The sequence below is a fragment of the Sinocyclocheilus anshuiensis genome, unplaced genomic scaffold, assembly GCF_001515605.1.
Source record: "Sinocyclocheilus anshuiensis isolate Anshui unplaced genomic scaffold, SAMN03320099.WGS_v1.1 scaffold74, whole genome shotgun sequence".
Lineage (NCBI taxonomy): Eukaryota > Metazoa > Chordata > Actinopteri > Cypriniformes > Cyprinidae > Sinocyclocheilus > Sinocyclocheilus anshuiensis.
In genome coordinates, this window is record NW_015546044.1 from 20,835 (window position 1) to 42,335 (window position 21,501).

General features: G+C 38.6%; 1 protein-coding gene across 1 annotated transcript in view; it reads left to right on the forward strand.

Annotated features, from left to right (window-relative positions):
• LOC107698979 (angiopoietin-2-like) overlaps positions 1 to 8,144 on the forward strand; it is a 26,708-nt gene extending 18,564 nt beyond the window's left edge. Inside the window, exons 6-9 of the mRNA XM_016500117.1 lie at positions 1,065 to 1,166; positions 2,810 to 2,976; positions 5,949 to 6,079; positions 7,483 to 8,144. Of these exons, the coding sequence (XP_016355603.1) occupies positions 1,065 to 1,166; positions 2,810 to 2,976; positions 5,949 to 6,079; positions 7,483 to 7,643 (561 nt within the window). The 3' untranslated portion in view covers positions 7,644 to 8,144. The remainder of the gene's footprint in view (positions 1 to 1,064; positions 1,167 to 2,809; positions 2,977 to 5,948; positions 6,080 to 7,482) is intronic.
• The last annotated feature ends 13,357 nt before the right edge of the window (positions 8,145 to 21,501 follow it).

Here is a 21,501-nt window from a genome sequence, read left to right on the forward strand (position 1 = left end):
AAGGAAGGCTCACCTGAGCTGGAGGGTTATGGCCAGAAAAATAACGTTCATGGTTTATTTTTAATTTTTTTTAAATAGATGACCTCACAATGTTATTTTCTTCACCCGCTTCACGGCAAGTAAAGCCTCGCCGTGGCGCGATCCATAACTTTCAAAAGCTCATCATACGCAGGGCAGGAGGATTGGGAAAGCTCAGCCTCAGCTTTTTGCCCTCCTCAGACATTTTCCTGCTTTCCAGCAGAGCACTGGCCCCTGGATCAGACAATGTTAATGAAATAACATCATCCTCCAGCGGCTCACTCTCGTCCACAGCCGATGATCCCGAGAGGGAAAACCCCTCTTCAAACTCATCGGTCAGATCCACATGCGATCCCCATGAGTTCATACTCCTCTGTGCCTCAGCAGCGGCGGATCCTGAATCACGGGAAGCAGATGGCTGCCCCTCTTTCCTCGAAAAGAGAGACAAACGAGAGCGGAGCTTTTTCCTTGAAAAAACGCTCACGGTGCATGCCGATTGCCCCCTCGGAGACATCGCATGCGTGCTCTTCACCCAAACAAATAACGCATAGATCGTGTGTGTCATCAGATGTTAAACAACGACAACATGGATGCACACATCCTCTAAATGCTTTTCTAGTGCTCGCCATAATGATATGAATAGAGATCGCTCTTACCACAGAAATGCATGCTTCAAACAAAACAGTCAATGAAGACGAAGAAGAGGATGATGTGTTCTCCCGGTGCCTATTTATACTATAGTCGCACCGGTAGTGATGTCATGGCTGTCGCCGGCCAACGTGTTGTTGGTGTTTTTTCAATGTATGCTTCAGACACGGGTCACGACGAGGCGTTCCCCATAACGACCCCTAGAGGACGCAGTTTAAAGTTCCCATGAAAGGGAACCATAGTTTTGTCACTAATATTACACTAATATTAATATTAAGAAAAGGAATGTTTCATTTAGTTCACTACTTCATTTGTTCTATTGTTAAAAGTATACATTTACAAAGTATATATGTATATTTATGGCATGTATGTGTTTCTGTGTGGTTGTTTCTGACCAGGTATTCTGTGACATGAAAACTAAAGGGGGAGGCTGGACTGTCTTTCAGCATCGCTATGATGGATCAGTCGATTTCAACCGTGGCTGGAATGATTACAAACTGGTAGGAACCACTTGTCCAATGCTAATTAGAGCGTTTTCCACATTTAATCCATTTTACTGTATTCGTAGGTTATAGCGGAATGATGAGGAATGTGGTTGTCTTTCCACAGTTTGGCTTCGAATTCTTTAAATGCAATTCTCTGTCTCTGATCAGGTTAGGTTTTTATCACGCATTAAGCAGGTCTTCATATGTCTTGAAAAAGATGGGGTAAAAAAACCTTCTGGTAAATTTCCACAACATCAGTCATGTTTTGGAAAAACATATTGCCATGCATCATATATGAGAAGGTGAACACTGTAAAGTACTTAGCTGTAGGAATTTGATTTTGTGCAATCATTAAAGATTGCTTAAAAATAATTTTTCTTGATTTAGCTTTAGACAATAAAGTATGATCACTCCTTTAATGAAGACATGCTGTATAAATTACATGTGAGCCTTTCTATCCCTTATTGAGATTTCTTGATTTATGCAAACGTCTGCTACCATTAATCCGAGGCGCCTAACATTTAAAACACATATTTAACCTGCACTGATGGAGAAAGTCTATCTCATGCGTGGCATCTGACATGTATAGCCATAGAATACTGATATGTTTGTGACCCCATTGACCTGAGGAAGAGAATTCAAATCCGATGTCTCCCATGTTGTTACACCTGCATTCCCTCCCTATCTGGGAGGATAAGTATATATTAATATGGTCACAGGGTCATTTGAGTCTTGAGAAGAGAAAAGATAAGAAAATATATTTGAATTTAAATTAAGTAGGATGTCATCATTCACACACTGCGTCCATTATTTAAAACAAGTCACAGAATATAAAGAGAGCACATTGTTAGTAATGCTCGCTTAAAAATCAGTGTTTTCTACCTGTAAAAGTAACATCTACCTGGAGAGCTGATTTGTTTGGAAACTATTGAGTTTTAAATGCAAAAACAGTGGTAATTCATCTCACCTGGGCCACTTCAACAGACAAATTGCTATGGCTGCTCTGGGAGTGCGTCAGAACCGCACAAGTTTTGTTTTCTCTTTTCCTTGTTGTTTTCCAAGAAAAATGTTTTTACAAGTGAATGATAACTATTTGGCCCCAGATGGAGTGTGGGAGTGGGGAGCCCCTCTAGATTGTTGATAACGTGTGCATTGAAGCATTTGAATGCCCAACTGCACTACCACATCTCATTTTACAGAAATAGTGTTTAAAGATTAGCATATTAATGCAAAACTACTGGTAATGTACATCTCACACTCTTAGTTTTCATTATAATCATCACATCCCGTCTGGCAGTCACATACAGTCTAGTTGTAAACGTTAGAATATTTCAACGCACTCAAAGCTTTATAATTGGATGTAAAAATGATGCATTCCCAAATAATCTGAAATACACACAGCTCCCGTAAATTGTAAATAATGATTTTTAAATTTTAAAAGAAAATATAATTTCATTTTGTACTTCAACATTTTGTGAAATTTACTAGCAATTTGAGTGAAAATAGTTTCTAAGTAAATCGTATGCCACATTTTTCCAGTGTACTACTCACCACTGGAAATGAATGATTTCAGGTTGTTTGTCAAAGATAGTTAAAATGAGATGTATGTCAAGCAGATAAAGCAACTTTTTTTTGTCTTTTCTTCACATACGACATAGGGATTTGGAGATCCATCAGGAGAACACTGGTTAGGAAATGATGTCATCCACCTGCTTACAACATCAAAAGACTACACTCTCCAGGTCCACCTCAAAGACGCAGAGGGACAGCAGGCCTATTCTCAATATGACCATTTCTACATTGACGGAGAGGATAAGAAATACAGGTACCAAAATATTAAATAGTTTCAGTCATGTATTGAAGTAGTAGTAGAGGATTTTTCTATTTTCAAGAAAATAGTTTAAGAATATTTTAAACCAATTTATTAGCACATTGAGTTAGTTGCTTTGTTTTTGACGTACAACTTCTCATTGCACAATGGTCTGAGGGACCAATCATTTTTTACAACCATTTCTATGTATTTCAGATAAATTTGAGGTCGGATATGATTGGTCTAATGGAACTGTTTTTGCTTTAAGTTTGAAGGGTTCCCTATAACTTTTTATCTGAATAAGCCAAAATCAGCAACAGGAAACATTTGGTTGCATTTTGCATTGTAATTTAACTGGAACGGATAACAAGCAGTGGAAAGTGAAAGGGAGATGGCAGAACAGTGTGCGGTCGAGAGCGCTTTCCTCCACTGATCGCAACTGCAACAATCACTCAACAAAACATTAAAAATGATGAATTCCAGAGCCAGACTCATTTTAATGCCCTCTCCCAAATTAAAATCTCCTGCTCAGCATTTGAAGATGCTTCCTATGTATTAGCATCACAGACGTGAGCTATTTCATAAAGTGATGGGGATAAAATCGACCTTGGGGGACACATCCAACCAGTCTCCACCGTAAATGACGCCTGTGTGGATACAAGTGGATAAGTTTGAGGTCGGATATGATTGGTCTAATGGCACTGTTTTTGCTTTAAGTTTGAAGGGTTCCCTATAACTTTTTATCTGAATAAGCCAAAATCAGCAACAGGAAACATTTGGTTGCATTTTGTATTGTAATTTAACTGGAACGGATAACAAGCAGTGGAAAGTGAAAGGGAGATGGCAGAACAGTGTGCGGTCGAGAGCGCTTTCCTCCACTGATCGCAACTGCAACAATCACTCAACAAAACATTAAAAATGATGAATTCCAGAGCCAGACTCATTTTAATGCCCTCTCCCAAATTAAAATCTCCTGCTCAGCATTTGAAGATGCTTCCTATGTATTAGCATCACAGACGTGAGCTATTTCATAAAGTGATGGGGATAAAATCGACCTTGGGGGACACATCCAACCAGTCTCCACCGTAAATGACGCCTGTGTGGATACAAGTGACTTTGGAAAAACAAAATAGCAGAAGATAAAATCTACAGTATTTCAGGTTTTTAATCACAGGCGTGTTTTATTCTGTATGAAATGTAGTGGGTGGGAGTAGTGCCATTTATTTTTATATACTGTGTGTCATTTAAGTAGAATATGTTCAGTGTCTAATTGTCCAGAGTTATTTTAAACATTGTCATATTGTGGTGTTCAAAATCTGACTAAGACTTGATTTGCATTTAGATTTGCAGTGTGAATTACATTTTCAGTACGTTATTGACACATTTAATTTATTTTTTGGCTTGTCTTTGTCATTTTTCTGGGATAAGAAGCACTTGTGCCCATAAGTCAAAATTATGAGCTATATTTAGGGTAAACCACCATTTGTCACAGCATCAATATTGCTTCTGGTCTGCTGATCCCAGGAGCAGATCTGCCTACAAAAGAGAAACAGGGCAAACAATTTCAAGCATGAGGCTTTGCCAGAAAACTGCCGAGTTAAACACCTCTCTTAAGGGATGCAATTAAACATGCAGCATTGCTTGTGGGCATACTTATACAGTGAATGAACCAGAACCAGAAATATTAAATTTAACTCAGAATAAATGATTTGGAATACAGTTCTAGAATGGGAGAGTGTTGCAGCAATGGTATCAGATGGAAATGCCAATGTGTGTCTGTGTGTGTGTAAACAGGTAGAGAAGATGCTGAACAAACACTTGCCAAATCCCACCATGTTTGTTTTCTAGTTTACCTCATATGGTAAGTGTGCATTTTATTAGCGTGTTGAGAATCCTGGCATGGTCTCGAGGGTGTTGGGCCCATTTGGGATTAACCAGCCAAGCAACCTATGGTGCAAAAATGTTTTCATGTCAACACAATCTCCTGCAGTCCCTAGCTGTGTGATCCTTTCTCTGGCACAGTGTGTCTGCAGTCCTTCCTGGTGAGACATCATCAACAATGGATTGTGGATAATGGAGGCCGAATATCTTTGGAATGCACATTAATGAGTCTTAGAGCTTTCTGAAATAAGAAAAAGAAAAAGAAAAAGAAAAATCACTTAGTATCTTATACAGGCTCGCAGCCGGTCCAATTACTGGGTTAACAGTGGATGTATTAGATGTAGACACTTTCATAAGATTATGTAAAACGAAAATAAAAAACTGTGTATGTTAAAGTGATCCTTTGTGTATAGTATTTAAGTTAATTGATCTAAAACAGGATTTGTGTCTGAGCTGATTTTAGCAAGCTAATGCTGGAACTCGACATATAAGAAGTGGCAAAAAAGAGAAGGTGGTAGTAGCAAAGTTTCCTGGCACACCTTTAGCCATAGACTACCATAGACATTTTAGGGATAGATTTAGGACCAGGACTGCATGATAGGAATTTTTATACAAATATTTATTGTACAAGTATTGATTTTCAGGGGGTTACATAACCAGGGGTCCATGTGGGTGCTAGGGGGTCTGGGAGAACTTTTGTGGAAAGAAAAATGCAAAAAACAGTAATATTTGGAAATATTACAATTTAAAATAAGAGTTTTCCATTATATTTTAAACTGTAATTTATTCCTGTGATAGCAAAGCTGAATTTTCAGCAGCCTTTATTCCAGTCTTCAGTGTCACATGATCCATCAGAAATCATTCTAATATGCTGATTTGCTGCTCAAGAAAATTTCTTATGTTGAAAACAGTTGTGCTGTTTAATATTTTTGAGGAAATGGTCATAATGTTTTCAGGATTCTTTGATGAATAGAAAGTTCAAAAGATTAACATTATAAATGCCTTTACTTTCAACATTTAATCAATTTAAAACCACCATTTGTGTATTATATTTTCTGTGTCCATCCATATATTGAAATATTCAGCATTTTTCTTTTTCTCTTCAGTCTTCATGCTAGTGGTTTCAGTGGTACAGCTGGACGAACCAGTAGCCTTACCCACTCAGGAACCCTGTTTAGCACAAAGGATCAGGACAATGACCAGTGCAGCTGCAAGTGTGCTCAGATGGCCACTGGAGGTATCGCATTTACATTATTTCTATCAGTGTATGTAATTATCAGAGTGCATATAATGGAAAAAAAAATGTCCAACATCATCCAAGAGAAAAACTAAAATAATGTTAAAGTATCAGGTATTTCCATGGCAACTGAGAAAGTAGTGGTAGAGTAATCTGTTAATTAAAACAGCAGTTCACATTTACTTGAATTAAATAATGAAACTGATCCAATCAAAATATGGCCAAAACTGTTTTTTCATATCATGCATTTTTTTTTACCATTTTATTTCCCCCACAAAGGGCCACTAGTGTTAGTCAGGTAGGTTTGCTGTTGGGTTCAATACAGTTGTGCATTAGACTCAAACAATACTCACTGAAATGTGCACAGACTTCTGTTGGGCTGATGTGATCAGGGACCTTGTTAAAAACAAATTTAAAAAGACACACTTACTAAAGTTAAGCAGAACCACACATCAGAGGTGCTGGAACCAAGCTCCCTCCTTACCTCCAACAGGTAAAGGTAACTCACAAAACACCCATAAATCCATCCCTTGTGTGCTGCTTAGAATAAATCAAAACAGGAGAAGGTTGTGTAAAAATATTTGATCAAATGCAAAGCATATCTGCTATTTTATTTCAATACCAAGTCAGTGTGATGCACCTCTGCAGAGTCCTGTGCAGATACTCTCTGACAGAGGCTGAATTTACAAAGCCTATATTCAGTGTTCTTATTATTGAAGGAATAGTTCACCCAAAAATGTACATTTGCTGAAAATGTACTCACCCTCAGGCCATCCAAGATGTAGATCAGTTTGTTTCTTTAGGATAAATGTAGCATTATATCATTTGCTCGCCAATGGATTCTCTGCAGTGAATGGGTGCTGACAGAATGAGAGTTCAGCTGATAAAAACATCACAATAACGGTGACTGGAGTCATTCTGACGGCACCCATTTACTCAGAGGGTCCAATGGTGAACAAGTGATGTAATGCTAAATTTCTCCAAATTTGTTCTGATGAAGAAACAAACTAATCTATATCTTGGATGGCCTGAGTTTTCAGCTAATTTTCATTTTTGGATGAACTACTTCTTTCACGATAAACTAAAACTATTAACCGAAGAAAGCTGAATTAAAATATTTTAATAATATAAATACTAGATGAAAAATGTAGAAATGTTGCCTTGGCAGCTAACTGAAATAAAACAAGTTGACATTGAAATACAAATATTACTAAAACTGGAGATTTATATATATATATATATATATATATATATATAATTAAAGCTAAATAGAAATGTTTATATTTATATATTTAGTTTTCCAAATATTAATACATACAATAATAGTTCTGGCTGATGAATATTAATTAGGTCGTACAAATGGTCAGTCCATAACTGAAATCACTTGCCTTTTGTCCCTGCAGGGTGGTGGTTTGAAGCTTGTGGTCCATCCAATCTCAATGGGATATACTATTCTGGAAATTCCAATGTGATACGGTATAACAGTATAAAATGGTACTACTGGAAAGGGCCGAGCTGGATGGCGACCATGACCACTATGATGATACGGCCTGTGGACATCTAAAAGCAGGAAGAGACTCTCACAAATGGGTCATTTGACTTTACTGACAGCCAAATCATCCAAACAACCTAGTCACATCAATGAAAATTATGGACAACTTCAGCATTGGACAGCTTGTGCCCATGTCATTGTAGCCATTCAATCTGTCTCCGTTTTGTTTGTTTAGTCTGGTGAAACAGACAAATTGCACCATAAATGTTTTATTTCCCTGTATAGCAAAGCTCTTCCAATGTAAAATGCAATGAACTGGAATGGCTGATCAATGCTTACATTTGTAGTTGATGTTTGATCCCAGTGTCTGTCTCGTAAAACACTAACCTATCCTCCTTCTCCATCCAGTGGAACATCGGCTCTCCTGAGATTTCTTCTCCCATTCTAGTGCTTGTAAAGGGTTTAAGAAAGAATACCTCTATAAAAGTACAACAGACACTGAAACAGGTGTATGTTTTATAAGCATACCTTTCATTATAAATATATATTTGTAATAAAACAACAGACATCAAATCAGTCTTTCATAAAGAATTCTGTTCCAGTCTTCTATACAGTATAGGCCTATAGGAATATTCAGTCATTACAATCTTGTACATGTTAAATGATAAACGTAAAGAATGATAAAAAATTGTGGAATCAAAAAGAAAGAAACCCGATACTAAAGTGACTGAAAACATCTCAGGTTACGTATATAACCATAGTTCCTCGAAGGAACGAGACGCTGCGTCGGAAAACGCTAGGGGAACGCCCTTCAGCGTGACCGGCTCTGAACCTCGTGTGTAATCAGACCAATAGATGGGCGAGACGTCACGGGCGGGTGACGTAATGACCAGGAGGCTATAAAAGCACGTGCGGTGAGACCAGCGTCAGCTTCCAGGAATGAATTCACATCAAAAACCGAATGATGTAATATAAGCGTTGCCACGGGATCGCGCGAGACGCTCAGTCACAGCAACAACATCAATCTCCTCAGAGAAAGATGGCCGCATCAGCAAGCGACAAAAAGCTGACGCTGGTCTCACCGCACGTGCTTTTATAGCCTCCTGGTCATTAAGTCACCCGTCCGTGATGTCTCGCCCATCTGTTGGTCTGATTACACACGAGGTTCAGAGCCGGTCACGCTGAAGGGCGTTCCCCTAGCGTTTTCCGACGCAGCTCGAGTTCCTTCGAGGAACTATGGTTATATACGTAACCTGAGACGTTTTCAGTTAGTATCGGGTTTCTTTCTTTTTGATTCCACATTTTTTTATCATTCTTTACGTTTATCATTTAACATGTACAAGATTGTAATGACTGAATATTCCTATTGTATATAACTTGTAGATCAGTATGTAAGACAGATAATGATTCAGGAAACAGTCTGATTGATTCAGTTCAATGAAGGATTCGACAACTGATTCAAACTGGTAAGTCATCTATTTGAACTATTCATTAAACTACTCATTCATTTGGGAATCAGACTGTATTTTTTGATTCACTAAAAAGAAACAGCTCATAAGAGTAATTTGTTTGTGAATCAGACAACACTGGTTGTGGTGTATGTTTTTGATTAGCTAAAAGGAGTCAGTTTACACTGGTCAAATATTATGATTTTGATTCACTAACAGGTTCTTAGGAGTCATTCATTTGGGAGTCATGTTATAAGTTTTTGATTCACTTAAAAAAGAACAGTCATTCATTCGGGAATCAGACTATACTCATAGCATGCATGTTTTTCATTCACTAAAAAGAACTTGTTCATAAAAGTAATTTGTTTGGTTATCAGACTACACTGGTCGCACTGAATGTTCTTGATTTACTAAAAATATCTGGTTTTGAGGAGTCATATGTTGCAGCCTGTGACAACAGCTCAACAGAAAGATGTTTCTTGGCATTATTTTGCAGTACGCTTCTTTTTATTGCATTCAATACAGCCTGCAAACTCGCATTCACAACCCAGGTGGTGCTGGAGATTTAGCAGCGGTGAGAGCTCTGCTGGGACGCGATGCAGGAAACAGCCTCAAATCCACTATGAGGTAATTACTGTGGTGTTGTTTACGCTTGCACTCTGCCATTTTCATAATTGCAAAAGCAGCAGGTTTGGTTTTAAGCTGCTGTGGAAGGCTGACCATTTATGCAGCGTGTTAAGAGTCTATATTAGCCCCACACTTTTATGCCAATCGCTTGAAGAATCATTCAATAAAGGCCCTTCCTGCTGTTCCTATGAAACATTTCTCAGAGGCTGGCTCTCTTGGCCTGCTGACCTGTGTTCATACTCAGCACTTAGCCATGCTACTACTGTCATGATTTAATGCTCTGGTCTACAACCCCATTCATCTGTGGCCAGAGAGCGAGAAGACTTACCTGCTGTGCTCTTTCACATGAGATTCTGCATGGATTTGCCAGCCATTTGCCAGAAATATACGGCAAGGTATGTAGAGATAAAGACATTTCCCATGCACCATAACAACTAGCACAACTTTATTTGCGGGCCCAGCAGCAGCTGTGATAGATTACTGCTGGTGAAATGAGGGTTAAGCTTCGGGGGGGGGGCGGGTTCCATCATATTTGGGTTTAAAGAGAGATCTGGACAGCTGGCTCATCCCGGTTTAGAGCAGGTATGAACCTCGGCTTGGAGCGTGTATTATTTGTTGACTCTATCATAATACCAACTTGGTTCAGTGTGCAAATGCGATGCCCTACTCTGACAGCCTTTGAGCACTTCCAAGAATTTATCATCTCCTTGAGCAAGAGAGAGGAGAAGAAAGCAAGTTCAGTATGGAGGGTGTGCATAGTTTCCACACATAAATCTCTGTCTGGCCTCAGTTCCACATAGCGGACCGGATGTGAAGACAGGTGAAGTCAGGGACGTGCCATAATGAATCCAGGGGACGGTGTGATACTGATGGCTCAGCAGAGCAGAGACTCCTGACCTCGAATGAGACTGTTTTTTGCATTCTCTCTCAGTTTGTTTGTTTACATGTAGCATGTTTCTTGTCACTCTAATCATGTTTGCAGGCGAAATGTTGCTTGTTGCCAGCAGGGGGCACTCGAGGAACAGCACACCATGTTTCTAGAACCAAATAGAAGCTGTGTATTTGTATTACAGATCTGATAGGGAGTTTGTCTTCACTCTGCTCTCCCTTTTCTCTCTTATCATGCTGTTTTTGTCGCAACTTCTTATGCATGTCAGTCATAACTATTGCGAGGTGACTTTTATGCCGTTGTCTCAAACAGATGGCTGAATGAAGGGCTGGAAAAAAGGGCGATTGATGAGGGAATCGTGTGATATTTGCTCATAAGGCATCACAAATCTGTTAATGATATGTGCACTAACAAATGAGGGTAAAAAAGGCTGGAAGACCATCAGAATGGGCTCGATAATGCTGCTGAAACAAAAAGAACATGTTGCAAATGCATCTGCGAATCTGTCAGCGTTGGCTGGGTAATGATCTAACCTATTAGCACTTCAAAGTCTAGGGTCTTTCTTTGTGGTGGGGGTGTCTTCTTATGCTGCATATGCAAAAAGAAGAAGAATATATTGTATTCATTTATTTCAGTCGTTTTTCATCTCGCCTCTTAGATTCTGATGTTAATTACATTCACACTTAATGAACTGAATGTTATATCATGGTAAATCATCCACTTAATTTGTTCAACCTTGATTCCATTTCATTTTACTCGAGCTTATTATTTCTAACAGCATATTTACATATAAAAGAGTACCAACTGTGGCATATGCATTCTGCTGTTGTCATTCCAAAAGGAGGGGTCTTTCTCAAGAGGATGCAAGTGGAGCAATAATGCCTACTCCTAGTGTTCGTTTTACATGGAGGGCTAGAGGGGGCCGAGATCAGCTCGAAAAAGGGCTCCTCAACTGTGCTTTGAAGTGTCATTTCGGGAAAGGAAACCAACAATACAATCTGTTCACAGTGCATTCTGCCATATCGACAGGATGATTTGGTGATGCATGTGAAAACGTAATCTAGATGTGTTTATGTGCAGCAGACATAATCAGGGATCTGTTTACAGATAAAATATGAATTAAACTGCAGTTCAAAAGTTTGGGGCTGATAAGCTTTTTAATGTTTTTGAAAGAAGTCTCTTATGCTCACCAAAGCTGCATTTATTTAATAAAACATACAGTAAAAACAGTTTACAATTTAAAATAACTGTTTTCTATTTGAATATATTTTAAAATGTAATTTATTCTTGTGACAGCAAAGCTGAATTTCCCCAATACATCATTATGCACAATATCGGTGCCATATCGGTTTTTAGCTGATATTGGAGATTTATTTTTTCTTTATAAGTATCAGTTTTCCCTTGTTTTAATTACCGTATCTTGAACCGAATGTTCATTTAAAGGTAATATTTCAAAACACTAATAATTTAATAACAAATCTTATCAAATCTCAAAATGAATTTCCATTTTTCATACTGTACATGTTATGGGAACTAAATTCACATTTAGCATTTAAATTAGATTTATTTTAGGTTTAGTGTTTTATTTGTAATTTATTTTGACAAAATAGTATAAAATAATATATAATAGAATAGTATAGGATATCTTCCAGTTCAGTTATGGACCATAACATGAAAGTAATTATTGGCTTATCCGTATCAGACCGAATTTTAATATTAGTCCATCCCTAGTTCTGCTGTATTTTCAAAAAATGATTTAATGACATTTACTTTAGTAATTTATTATTTTTGATATTATTTCATGCAAAAAATCTGCTAAATAAAATCTGCTGCAAACAAATACATGATTAGCTAATGATCCTATAGCAGTAGAACATATATAGATATTGTAAATATGATAATACAAGTAAATATGTAAAAAAAGTTAAATTTTCAAATGTATTAATAACCTACTGTCTTGAAGCTTTAGTATAATTAAAGCTCAGTCTCCAGCTCAACTCTGACAGCTGAGGCGTCTCCTTCTTCTTCCACCTCAAAGAGAACTTAGGGAAAAGCATAAAGAATTGTGACAGAATCTATTAAAGCAAGGCACAGACTTGACCCAGGGCACAAAATAAATATTTGATTCCGACGGGAAATGCAGGCCATGAGTTAATAGGATTAATTATTTATTTAGCTCTCTTTTTAAACTCTCCTTTTCCAATAGCATATGTATTAGGAGCGAACATGAAGAGCAAATAAAATTGTTGGTATGACCCCTGGCTACTTGTTGACTGGCTCCCTCCTGTGTGAGGACGGGAGGAGGCGGGAGGAGAGAGAAACCGACGCACGGAAACTGTATTATGGAATAAAAGTTATTTTTCTTCTGTCGTGCTTGAGTGTCTCCATTGCGGTGTGCTGAGAGATGAGAAAAAGAATGGAATGAAGTAGCTCTATCAACTGAATGGGTACATAGAGCCTTGGGCTTGTCAACTTCAAATTCACTACATCACCAACCGTCAATCAAAATGTCAGGAAAAAGGGGAACATTGCGTTTAGATTCATGTTTTAGTTGAAAAATAAGACACTTTGCAAGTAGCGTACAGAGAGATGGCAATATAACAGGGTCCTTTAGACCAAGCTAATTGAAATGCACAGTACAGTAAGTCCCTCAGCAGATGTTGTGCTCACAATGATTCACATCAGAGTTTGCCATTTATAATTTCAGTGCAGAAAACCAATGATCACAATTCATTTAGAAATGCATTTTAATAACCTTTATTTCCTTAAGCACTGCAAATGGCCCGTCTGTATCCACTCTCCCCATGACTCACATCATGAATATATCAGCTAATTGCTGTTTTGACATTTATAAGTTTTAATTTCCTAATGCATTTCAGGAGGGAAAAAGTTGGACATCTACAAAATGAGAGAATTTATGTTTTCTTATCTAAAGGCGATAAAATGATGATCCCTAGATAAAGCATCAACCACAAACTTGTACTCACAAATGTGCACTTGTTAATATTATTTGAATGGACTTGAAAGTTCAAAATAGTTAGATGCATGGATATATAATGTTGAAAACTTCTCAATTCTTAGTTCTACTTCTGATTCAGAAATCTATTTCTCAGTCGACCCACTCTAGCTTGTTTCAAGAAACAGAAGTGATGGTGAGAAACCAGCTCACGAATTTGAATTCTCATTTGACAGATCTTTCTGCACCACATACATTTTTGTTAGGTTTCAGTGTGCCATTGTTCCCATTAATACGAATACTTTATTTTAAGCAGGGAAAATATTAGATGCGAGTATAATAGAAGAGCACAGAAGGAATTAGGGTTTTCAGTTCCAGCTGGAATAAATATGAGTAATAAAAGTAATAATTCATTTAAAAAATCCTACTAACCCTTAACTTTAAACTGTAGTGTAAACAAAGAAAAGGTGAACAAAATGAGTCCTTTCTACATAAAGAAAAAAGTAGTCATTTAATACACTGAATACTGTCACTTATTGTAAGGACATATTTCATTATGCTTCTTTGAAAAGCTTACAGAAAAAATGTATGTAACTAAATTGGAAATATGTACAGTATAGTGTTCAAAACAAAATAAGTTATATTCTTACATTCTCTTCAGCACTGAAGAAATATCCCACATTGCACTTAATTCACCTCTGCACAGATGCTATCTGATGTGTGAATGTACGGAGCGGCTGGGCCATGGCCAATGATTAGGGTTGGGTATCGTTTGAATTTTATGGATTCAGATTCTGCTTATCGATTCCGATACTTATAGATTCCTAGTTTCAATCCCAATAATGAAAAAAAAAAGTGGTCAAACATTCAGATGTCAAACATTTATTGTTTTTTTTACAAAGCATTCTGTTGCAGCTGAATAACATGAGCAAAAATCAGCAGCCTACAGAACACTTAGGCCTACAAGAGGAACATTTGCCTATGGTTTTAACAAAAATACCACAGCAGAAACAACTAGACTAATATAATATTTCAAACATTAAATTGTTAAAGACAAGTAAGCAGTCAGTAATAAAATAGGAACAAACAAATCAATTAGCAATAGCATAAATAAATACAACTGAACAAATTTCAGGTACAGAAATTGAAATCAAAGTTTAAAAGATGCTATCTGATGTGTGAATGTACGGAGCGTGATGTGTGAATGTACGGAATGTACGGATTCAATTGATTTCCAATTGAAATCAAAGTTTAAAAACACTGCATAGCTTTCTTTTCATAAATAAAATATAGCTTAATCCTCATTAAAATTACGAAAGATACTCACATACTTGAAATGCATGTGTCTTATGGAATACCCGGTTCTTGGAAATTTGGAACCGGTTCTAAAATGGAATAGGTTCTCGATACCCAACCCTACCAATCATTAGCAGTGAGCTCACGCTGCGCTAACATGCACAGTTGCCTTAGACCAGAGAGAGGTAATGAGATTTGGCTACACTGGCCATGTTGTCCATCATTACAGAGAACATCCTAAATTTAGAGACACATGGTCTGTTTATCATTAACCAGATGCATGTGAAGATGAGCTTGTTCGCGAATAATGAATAAACACATTTATTTATGTATCTATGAACTATCAATGACTGTCAAGTGGGGCAGGGGTCAAGGTCTCGTTGTTTGTTTGTGTAAAGTGGCTCTTTGGGATGGCTGTTGAAGGGTCGCTTGAAGAGAAGGTGGGTTTTAAGTGACACTTCTCAGACTCTTAATGTGGATAGAGGTCAGTGCTAGGAAATGGCCCATGGCTCTGAAAGCTGAGCTGAAGATGAACTTGAGCAGGCAGGCTGATGTTTTATTCAAACACCTTCAGGCCTGACATTTAAAAAGCTGGGCAGATGATACAGAGAACAAAGCTAGACAATTGACAATGAAAAATGAGGGCAATATAAGCGGGCCAGGGCCGAGGAGCAGAGTCGGGCCTGGACCGTGGAGCAGGGGGCAAGACCATGAGCCGTGGAGCAGTGGCAGGCTTGGACCATGGTGCAGAGGTGGACCTGGGCCGTAGAGCAGAGGCAGACCTGAAACATGGAGCAGTAGCGGGCCTGGACCGTGGAGCAGTATAGGACTGTCAAGCAGAGGTGGGCCGGACCACCTCATGGATGTACCACCTGGCTGTGATAAAACAGGCAGATGGTTTGTGAGCGGCCTCCATGGCCGCGACATGACAGGCAGAATATCCTTGAATATCCTCGTAGCATGACAGGCAGAGAGTTCGTGAGTGGCCTCCATAGTCGTGACATGACAGGCAGGGTATTCAGAGACGGCCTCCATGGCTGTGACAGGACAGGCAAGGGGTTCAGGGATGACCTCCTTGGCCATGGCAGGACAGGCAGAGAGTTCAGGGACAGCCTTTTTGGCCTTGATAGGGCAGATTGTGAGTTCAGGGATGGCCTCCTTGGCCATGACAGGGCAGATTGTGAGTTCAGAGAGGACCTCTTTGGCCTTGACATGACTGGTAGAGGGTTTACTTGTGATCACTGTGGTCAAAACACAAGGCTGGTGCCAACACGGGACTGAGCTCTGGGGTTTGAGTGGGCTCTGGAGAGGTCTCATGGACTGGAGTGGGCTCTGGAGTGGATTCATGGACTGAAGAGGGCTCTAGAGCAGACTCATGGACTGGAGAGCAGTGTGCAACACAAACACACAAAATAGCAGCTACCATCACAGGAAGCGCAGATGACAGTAGCAAGAACTCAGGGACTCCCAGACTTGGGATCAGATCTGTACCAGATCTGCTCACACTGAACTCAAATGTGGATCCATAACATTGGCAATTAGTCTCATCTGTCTTGGCCCAAGCTCCACGTCTGCAGGAGTTTGTGTCCTATAGTCCCCCCCCGCCCCACCCCCAAAAAAAATCATTAGGGGAAACTTGCATGGCGGCTGTGGCGTGATGAGGCTCTGGCATGGCGGCCATGTTGGCCGGAGGCTCTGGTGTAGTGGCCATGACAGGTCGAGACTCTGGGGTGGCGGCAATGACGTGGAGAGGCTCTGGCATGGCGGCCACCTTGGCTGATGACTCAGGCGTTGTGGCCATGACATGACCTTATTGTGAAATGAGCCAAACATGTCTAAAAAAATGTCTAAAAAACTGTTCTTGGTTCAGTGAGTTGATGACTCAAGATTCATTAGCACTGATTCTGATTCTTGAATGAATTGCTCAAAGGTTTTGTGAACAGTTTTAACCGATTTGACCGAAACCGTCGATGATGATGTAATCGGAAATTATTTACTAAAATAAAAATGAATAAAAAATAAAAAACTTTATAAATATGTGCATTTTATTTTCTGTGCAGATATATTTTAATGAATCCTTAATTTCAAAAGGTATAACAACAAATAACTAGATAAAAAAGTTTATCAAGACAAATTTTGAAGTTGGCTTGAGAAAGCCAGACCAGAAAGTTTGAAAACTTTTTAAAAGCTAGAAGTTTGAAGGTTTTCAGTTTGAAGTAGTTTGATGTTTAAAGTATCTTTATTAAAAAAAAAAAAAAAAAAATCTTCATTTTTTATGAAAATCATGTCGCATCAGTCTGAAAAGATATAGAAACCCAAGTCAGAACAATCTGAAGATCTGGGTTGAGTTTGTGGTTCTAGCTTGAAAGCTCTAGGAGGAGATAAAGTCAGAAAATTTAATCTCAGAAGAATAATAATAACTTTCTCAAGCCAACTTAATTAGTGTTAAAGTGTTTGGAACACATGCTGAAAAGATCTCGGTATCAATAGTTTGCCTTATTTAAAATTCTACAGGTCCAATAGAATACAGCTTGACTTCAGTTGTACGATCATACAGTTATTGGTAATTGATTCATACTTGAACATTCTGCTGCTTTTATGATGTCATAGAGTCGAACAGCAGTATTGTATTCACTTTGGATCATGTGTTTGACAAGGACGAAAAATATATCTGTCTATTTATGAAGGTTAATCTCTATTGGGAAAAAATATATTAATGTCGCAAAAATTATTGACTCTGATGATTCAAGTTAATTCCACAGTAACAATTTTCTGAAAAGAATTTCTTAAACATGTTCGGTTTCTTTCCATCTTCATGTCACTGCCATGAATGCTAAGAGTGGCAAGGAAGCAAAAAAAAAAAGGTAAGCCAACTTTGAATTGACAAAAAATCTGAATGTGTAGCATATGAATACATTAAAACTGTATTAACTTGTGTTAAAGTGCAGCATGAATCTTTTATATGGAAAATTACATTGTATTTCTGAACATGAATATGGTAAGATGGATCACATGACAGCAATAAAGAGTGCTCGAAGTGGGCCGTTCACACCGTTACACAGTACAGACACTTCGATATTTTAATCTTTAGCGTACCTTTGCTTTTTTTCATTACTGTTTTTCCGCCACTTCTCACATGTTGCTGATACTTTACTTTGCCACTCAGAGTCAAAGCGTCAGTGTCTGGGTTATTAATAATGACACTATATAAATCACACTACCCAGGAGGAGCACTACATTACCTCTCATCTCGACAATGCATGTGAACACAAGCAGAGTTGATCTGGTCTACCCTATCACCAGACCATCTCTGCTATCACCAATGAGGACTTCCATTATCTCTCTCTCTCACACACACACACACACACACACACACACACACACACACACACACACACAAACACACACACACTAATCTTCTCTAGTATTTGTGCATCTTCTATGACTATGTATTTCTGTAGTACGTACCTCACCTTGTGGAAAAGCTACTTGTGATATGACAGGCAGGGTATTCAGAAACGTTGATTCATCACATGGCTTTTGCTTTACCATTTGTGTTTTTAAAGGAAGAGTTCATCCAAAAATGAAAATATGCTGAAAATTTACTCACCCTCAGGCCATCCAAGATGTAGATGAGTTTATTTCTTCAGATACAGGAAGAAGGCCATCCAAGATGTAGATGTTTTTTTTTTTTAATTGAAACTTATTTTGATTTTTGAGAAATGTAGCATTACTTCACTTGCTCACTAATGGATCCTGTGCAGTGAATGGGTGCTGTCAGAATGACCAAACCACTGATAAAAACACAGTAATCCAAAACATGACTCCAGTCCATCATGTCTTAATGTCTTGTGAAGTGAAAAGATGTGTGTTTGTAAGAAGAAAATGCATTGTTAAGGTGTTTCAACTTAAAACCGGCAATTCTGGTCAAAATATGAATGTGAGTCCATTGAAAAGTCCATCCCCTGTTGTCCTCTCACATTAAAATGAACATGAACGTTTGTTTAGAATATTTGTTTAGAACTGTTTTGGACTAGTTTCGCAAGTAAATGGTGCTTGAACTGTGCATTTTTTTTCTTATTTAGACGAGACGACTTTTGGAGAAAGAAAAATTGTGGACAGAGGACTCACATTTTAGCCAGAAGCAATGGTTTGAAGTAAAAAAAAACAAAAAAACTTCTTGATGGATTTGTTTGAATCATGTGGATTACTTGCCATTACTTGATGTTTTTATCAGCTGTTTGGACTCTCATTCTGACTGGCACCCATTCACTGCAGAGGATCCACTGGCGAGCAAGTGATGTAATGCTTAATTTCTCCAAATCTGTTACGATGAAGAAACAAACTCATGCACATCTTGGATGGCCTGAGGGTGACTACATTTTCAGGTGAATTATTCCTTTAAGGAATAACAGATTTTAGAGTTTTTGTATATTTTATCAGTTAATGAAATGTATGTTTTTATACTGTAAATGTAATTTCAATATGCAAAATATAAAATGTTGATGCCATATTTTTTATACTAAAGTTTTGCGGGTTTTTTTTTTTAATAGTGCAATTACTGTGTCCACAGAGGGTCTAATAATTGCAGAGACAAATAGAGGTGACATATGACATGTCTACCTTTCTTATCTAGGCAATGTCCCATACGCTCCTCAAATAAATTTTATATCAGCTCCATCAGTGAAGTGAAGTGAAGTGACATGTGGCCAAGTATGGTTACCCATACTAGGAATTAGTGCTCTGCATTTAACCCATCCTAAGTGCGCACACACACAGCAGTGAACACACACACACCGTGAACACACACCCGTAGCAGTGGGCAGCCATTTATGCTGCGGCACCCGGGGAGCAGTTGGGGGTTCGGTGCCTTGCTCAAGGGCACCTCAGTCGTGGTATTGAAGGTGGAAGAGAGCGCTGGTTATTCACTCCCCCCACCTACAATCCCTGCCGGTACGAGACTCGAACCCACAACCTTTGGGTTACGAGTCCGACTCTCTAACCATTAGGCCACAACTTCCCCTCAATAAATCATAATAAATCAGGACCCATTCCCATCAAATGTCCTTCTCCTGACACCACTTTGCCTCAAGCTTGTGAGTCTCAGGCTCGTTTCACATGTTTACCAAATGATTCAGGACAAGAACATACCAGCTTTGCTGTTTTATTCATGTTTTGTTACTTTGGATTTACCAGCGAATTAACAGAATGCTGCTTGCCTGCCACAAATGTATTGCAAGAAACTCAAAAGCGTTTGTGGAAAATCACCCTGAAACAAGAAGTAGAATCAGGTCTAGTGAGAACTAGTGATGAGCATGTTTGAAGGATGAAGACCGAAGCTTTATGAATCTTTTGTTTTACATCAGTGCTGACTGAAGCAACTGACTGAAGATCAGTGGTGGAAAGAGTACTGAAAAAATATACTCAAGTAAAAATAAATGTTAAATCATTTAGTAGGCAGAAAGCCGAAATTGACCTTAACATATTAGAGGAAGATGTGACTGAATTGATGCTTGAAGAGAAAAAATACATTTAAAATCATATGTAAGGCCACTGAGACAGCATGCTGTTGTTGCACAAAATATGAATGTGTAGAAAAGTGCAAATACAAACACCATTAGAAACTCATAGTTCAGCATCACACACCATGATATTTTACTCCGATACATTTGTCTTCATCAAAAATACTCTATTGTATCCCAGCCTAATACGCAGAGACAACGTCTCCAGGTTACGTATGTAACCATGGTTCCCCGAAGGGAATGAGACGCTGCGTCTCAGAGCCATACTTCCGGCATCCCTGCGAACGCTTGCTTCATTCCTTGAAGCTCAAGCCGGTTCCACCTCACGTGCCTTTATAGCTTCCTGGTCGCTACGTCACCCGCCTATGACGTCTCGCCCTTCCATCGGACTGATTACACATGTGATTCAGAGCACGGTCACGCTGGGGGCGTTCCCGTAGTGTCTTCGGACGCAGCGTCTCGTTCCCTTCGGGGAGCCATGGTTACATATGTAAACTGGAGACGTTTCCATGAAATCTATTTTCACACTTTTCAGCCAGAAAAGTCCAATCACGTTGATGGATAAAAATAAAATTAAAATAAGCATGTAACGACCACAAACGGAGGAAAATAGAAAATAGCGAGTACCGATACATCACTTAAAATGTACTCAAGTAAAAGTAAAAGTACACCATTTTTAAACTTTAAACTAAAGTACAATTACTGATAAAAAAACTACTTAATTACTGTAACGTGAGTATTTGTAATTCGTTACTTCACACCCCTGGTCACCTGTGAGAAAGCATTGGTTTAACTGCCTTTTTTAATGTGTTGTTGTATTGTGTGTTTTTTTACTAATGGACCTTGAGTCTGGAAATAAATAAAAGTGAAGTGAAGTGGAATAATGTGGAAGTGGAATAAAGCACAAAGAACACGGTCAGGTCGGTTCTTATGGGTCCTTGCAGCCAGACAGAAAATGGCCCTCTTTCTGATGGTCAGTCGCTGACAGATAAGTGCATTTCTGCAGTTACACTGCAAGCTGAACAGAGCGGAGAAAATGAAGCATTCAGAAAAAGCACAGCTCGAACTACTTAAAGTTGCATATGACAGTGATCTCCAGTGATCCCAACACTATGTTTAAAGATTACACTTTGAAACGAACGTTCTTTTATAAATGATACAAATAGGATCCTGCTGACAATCGTTAGTTAAG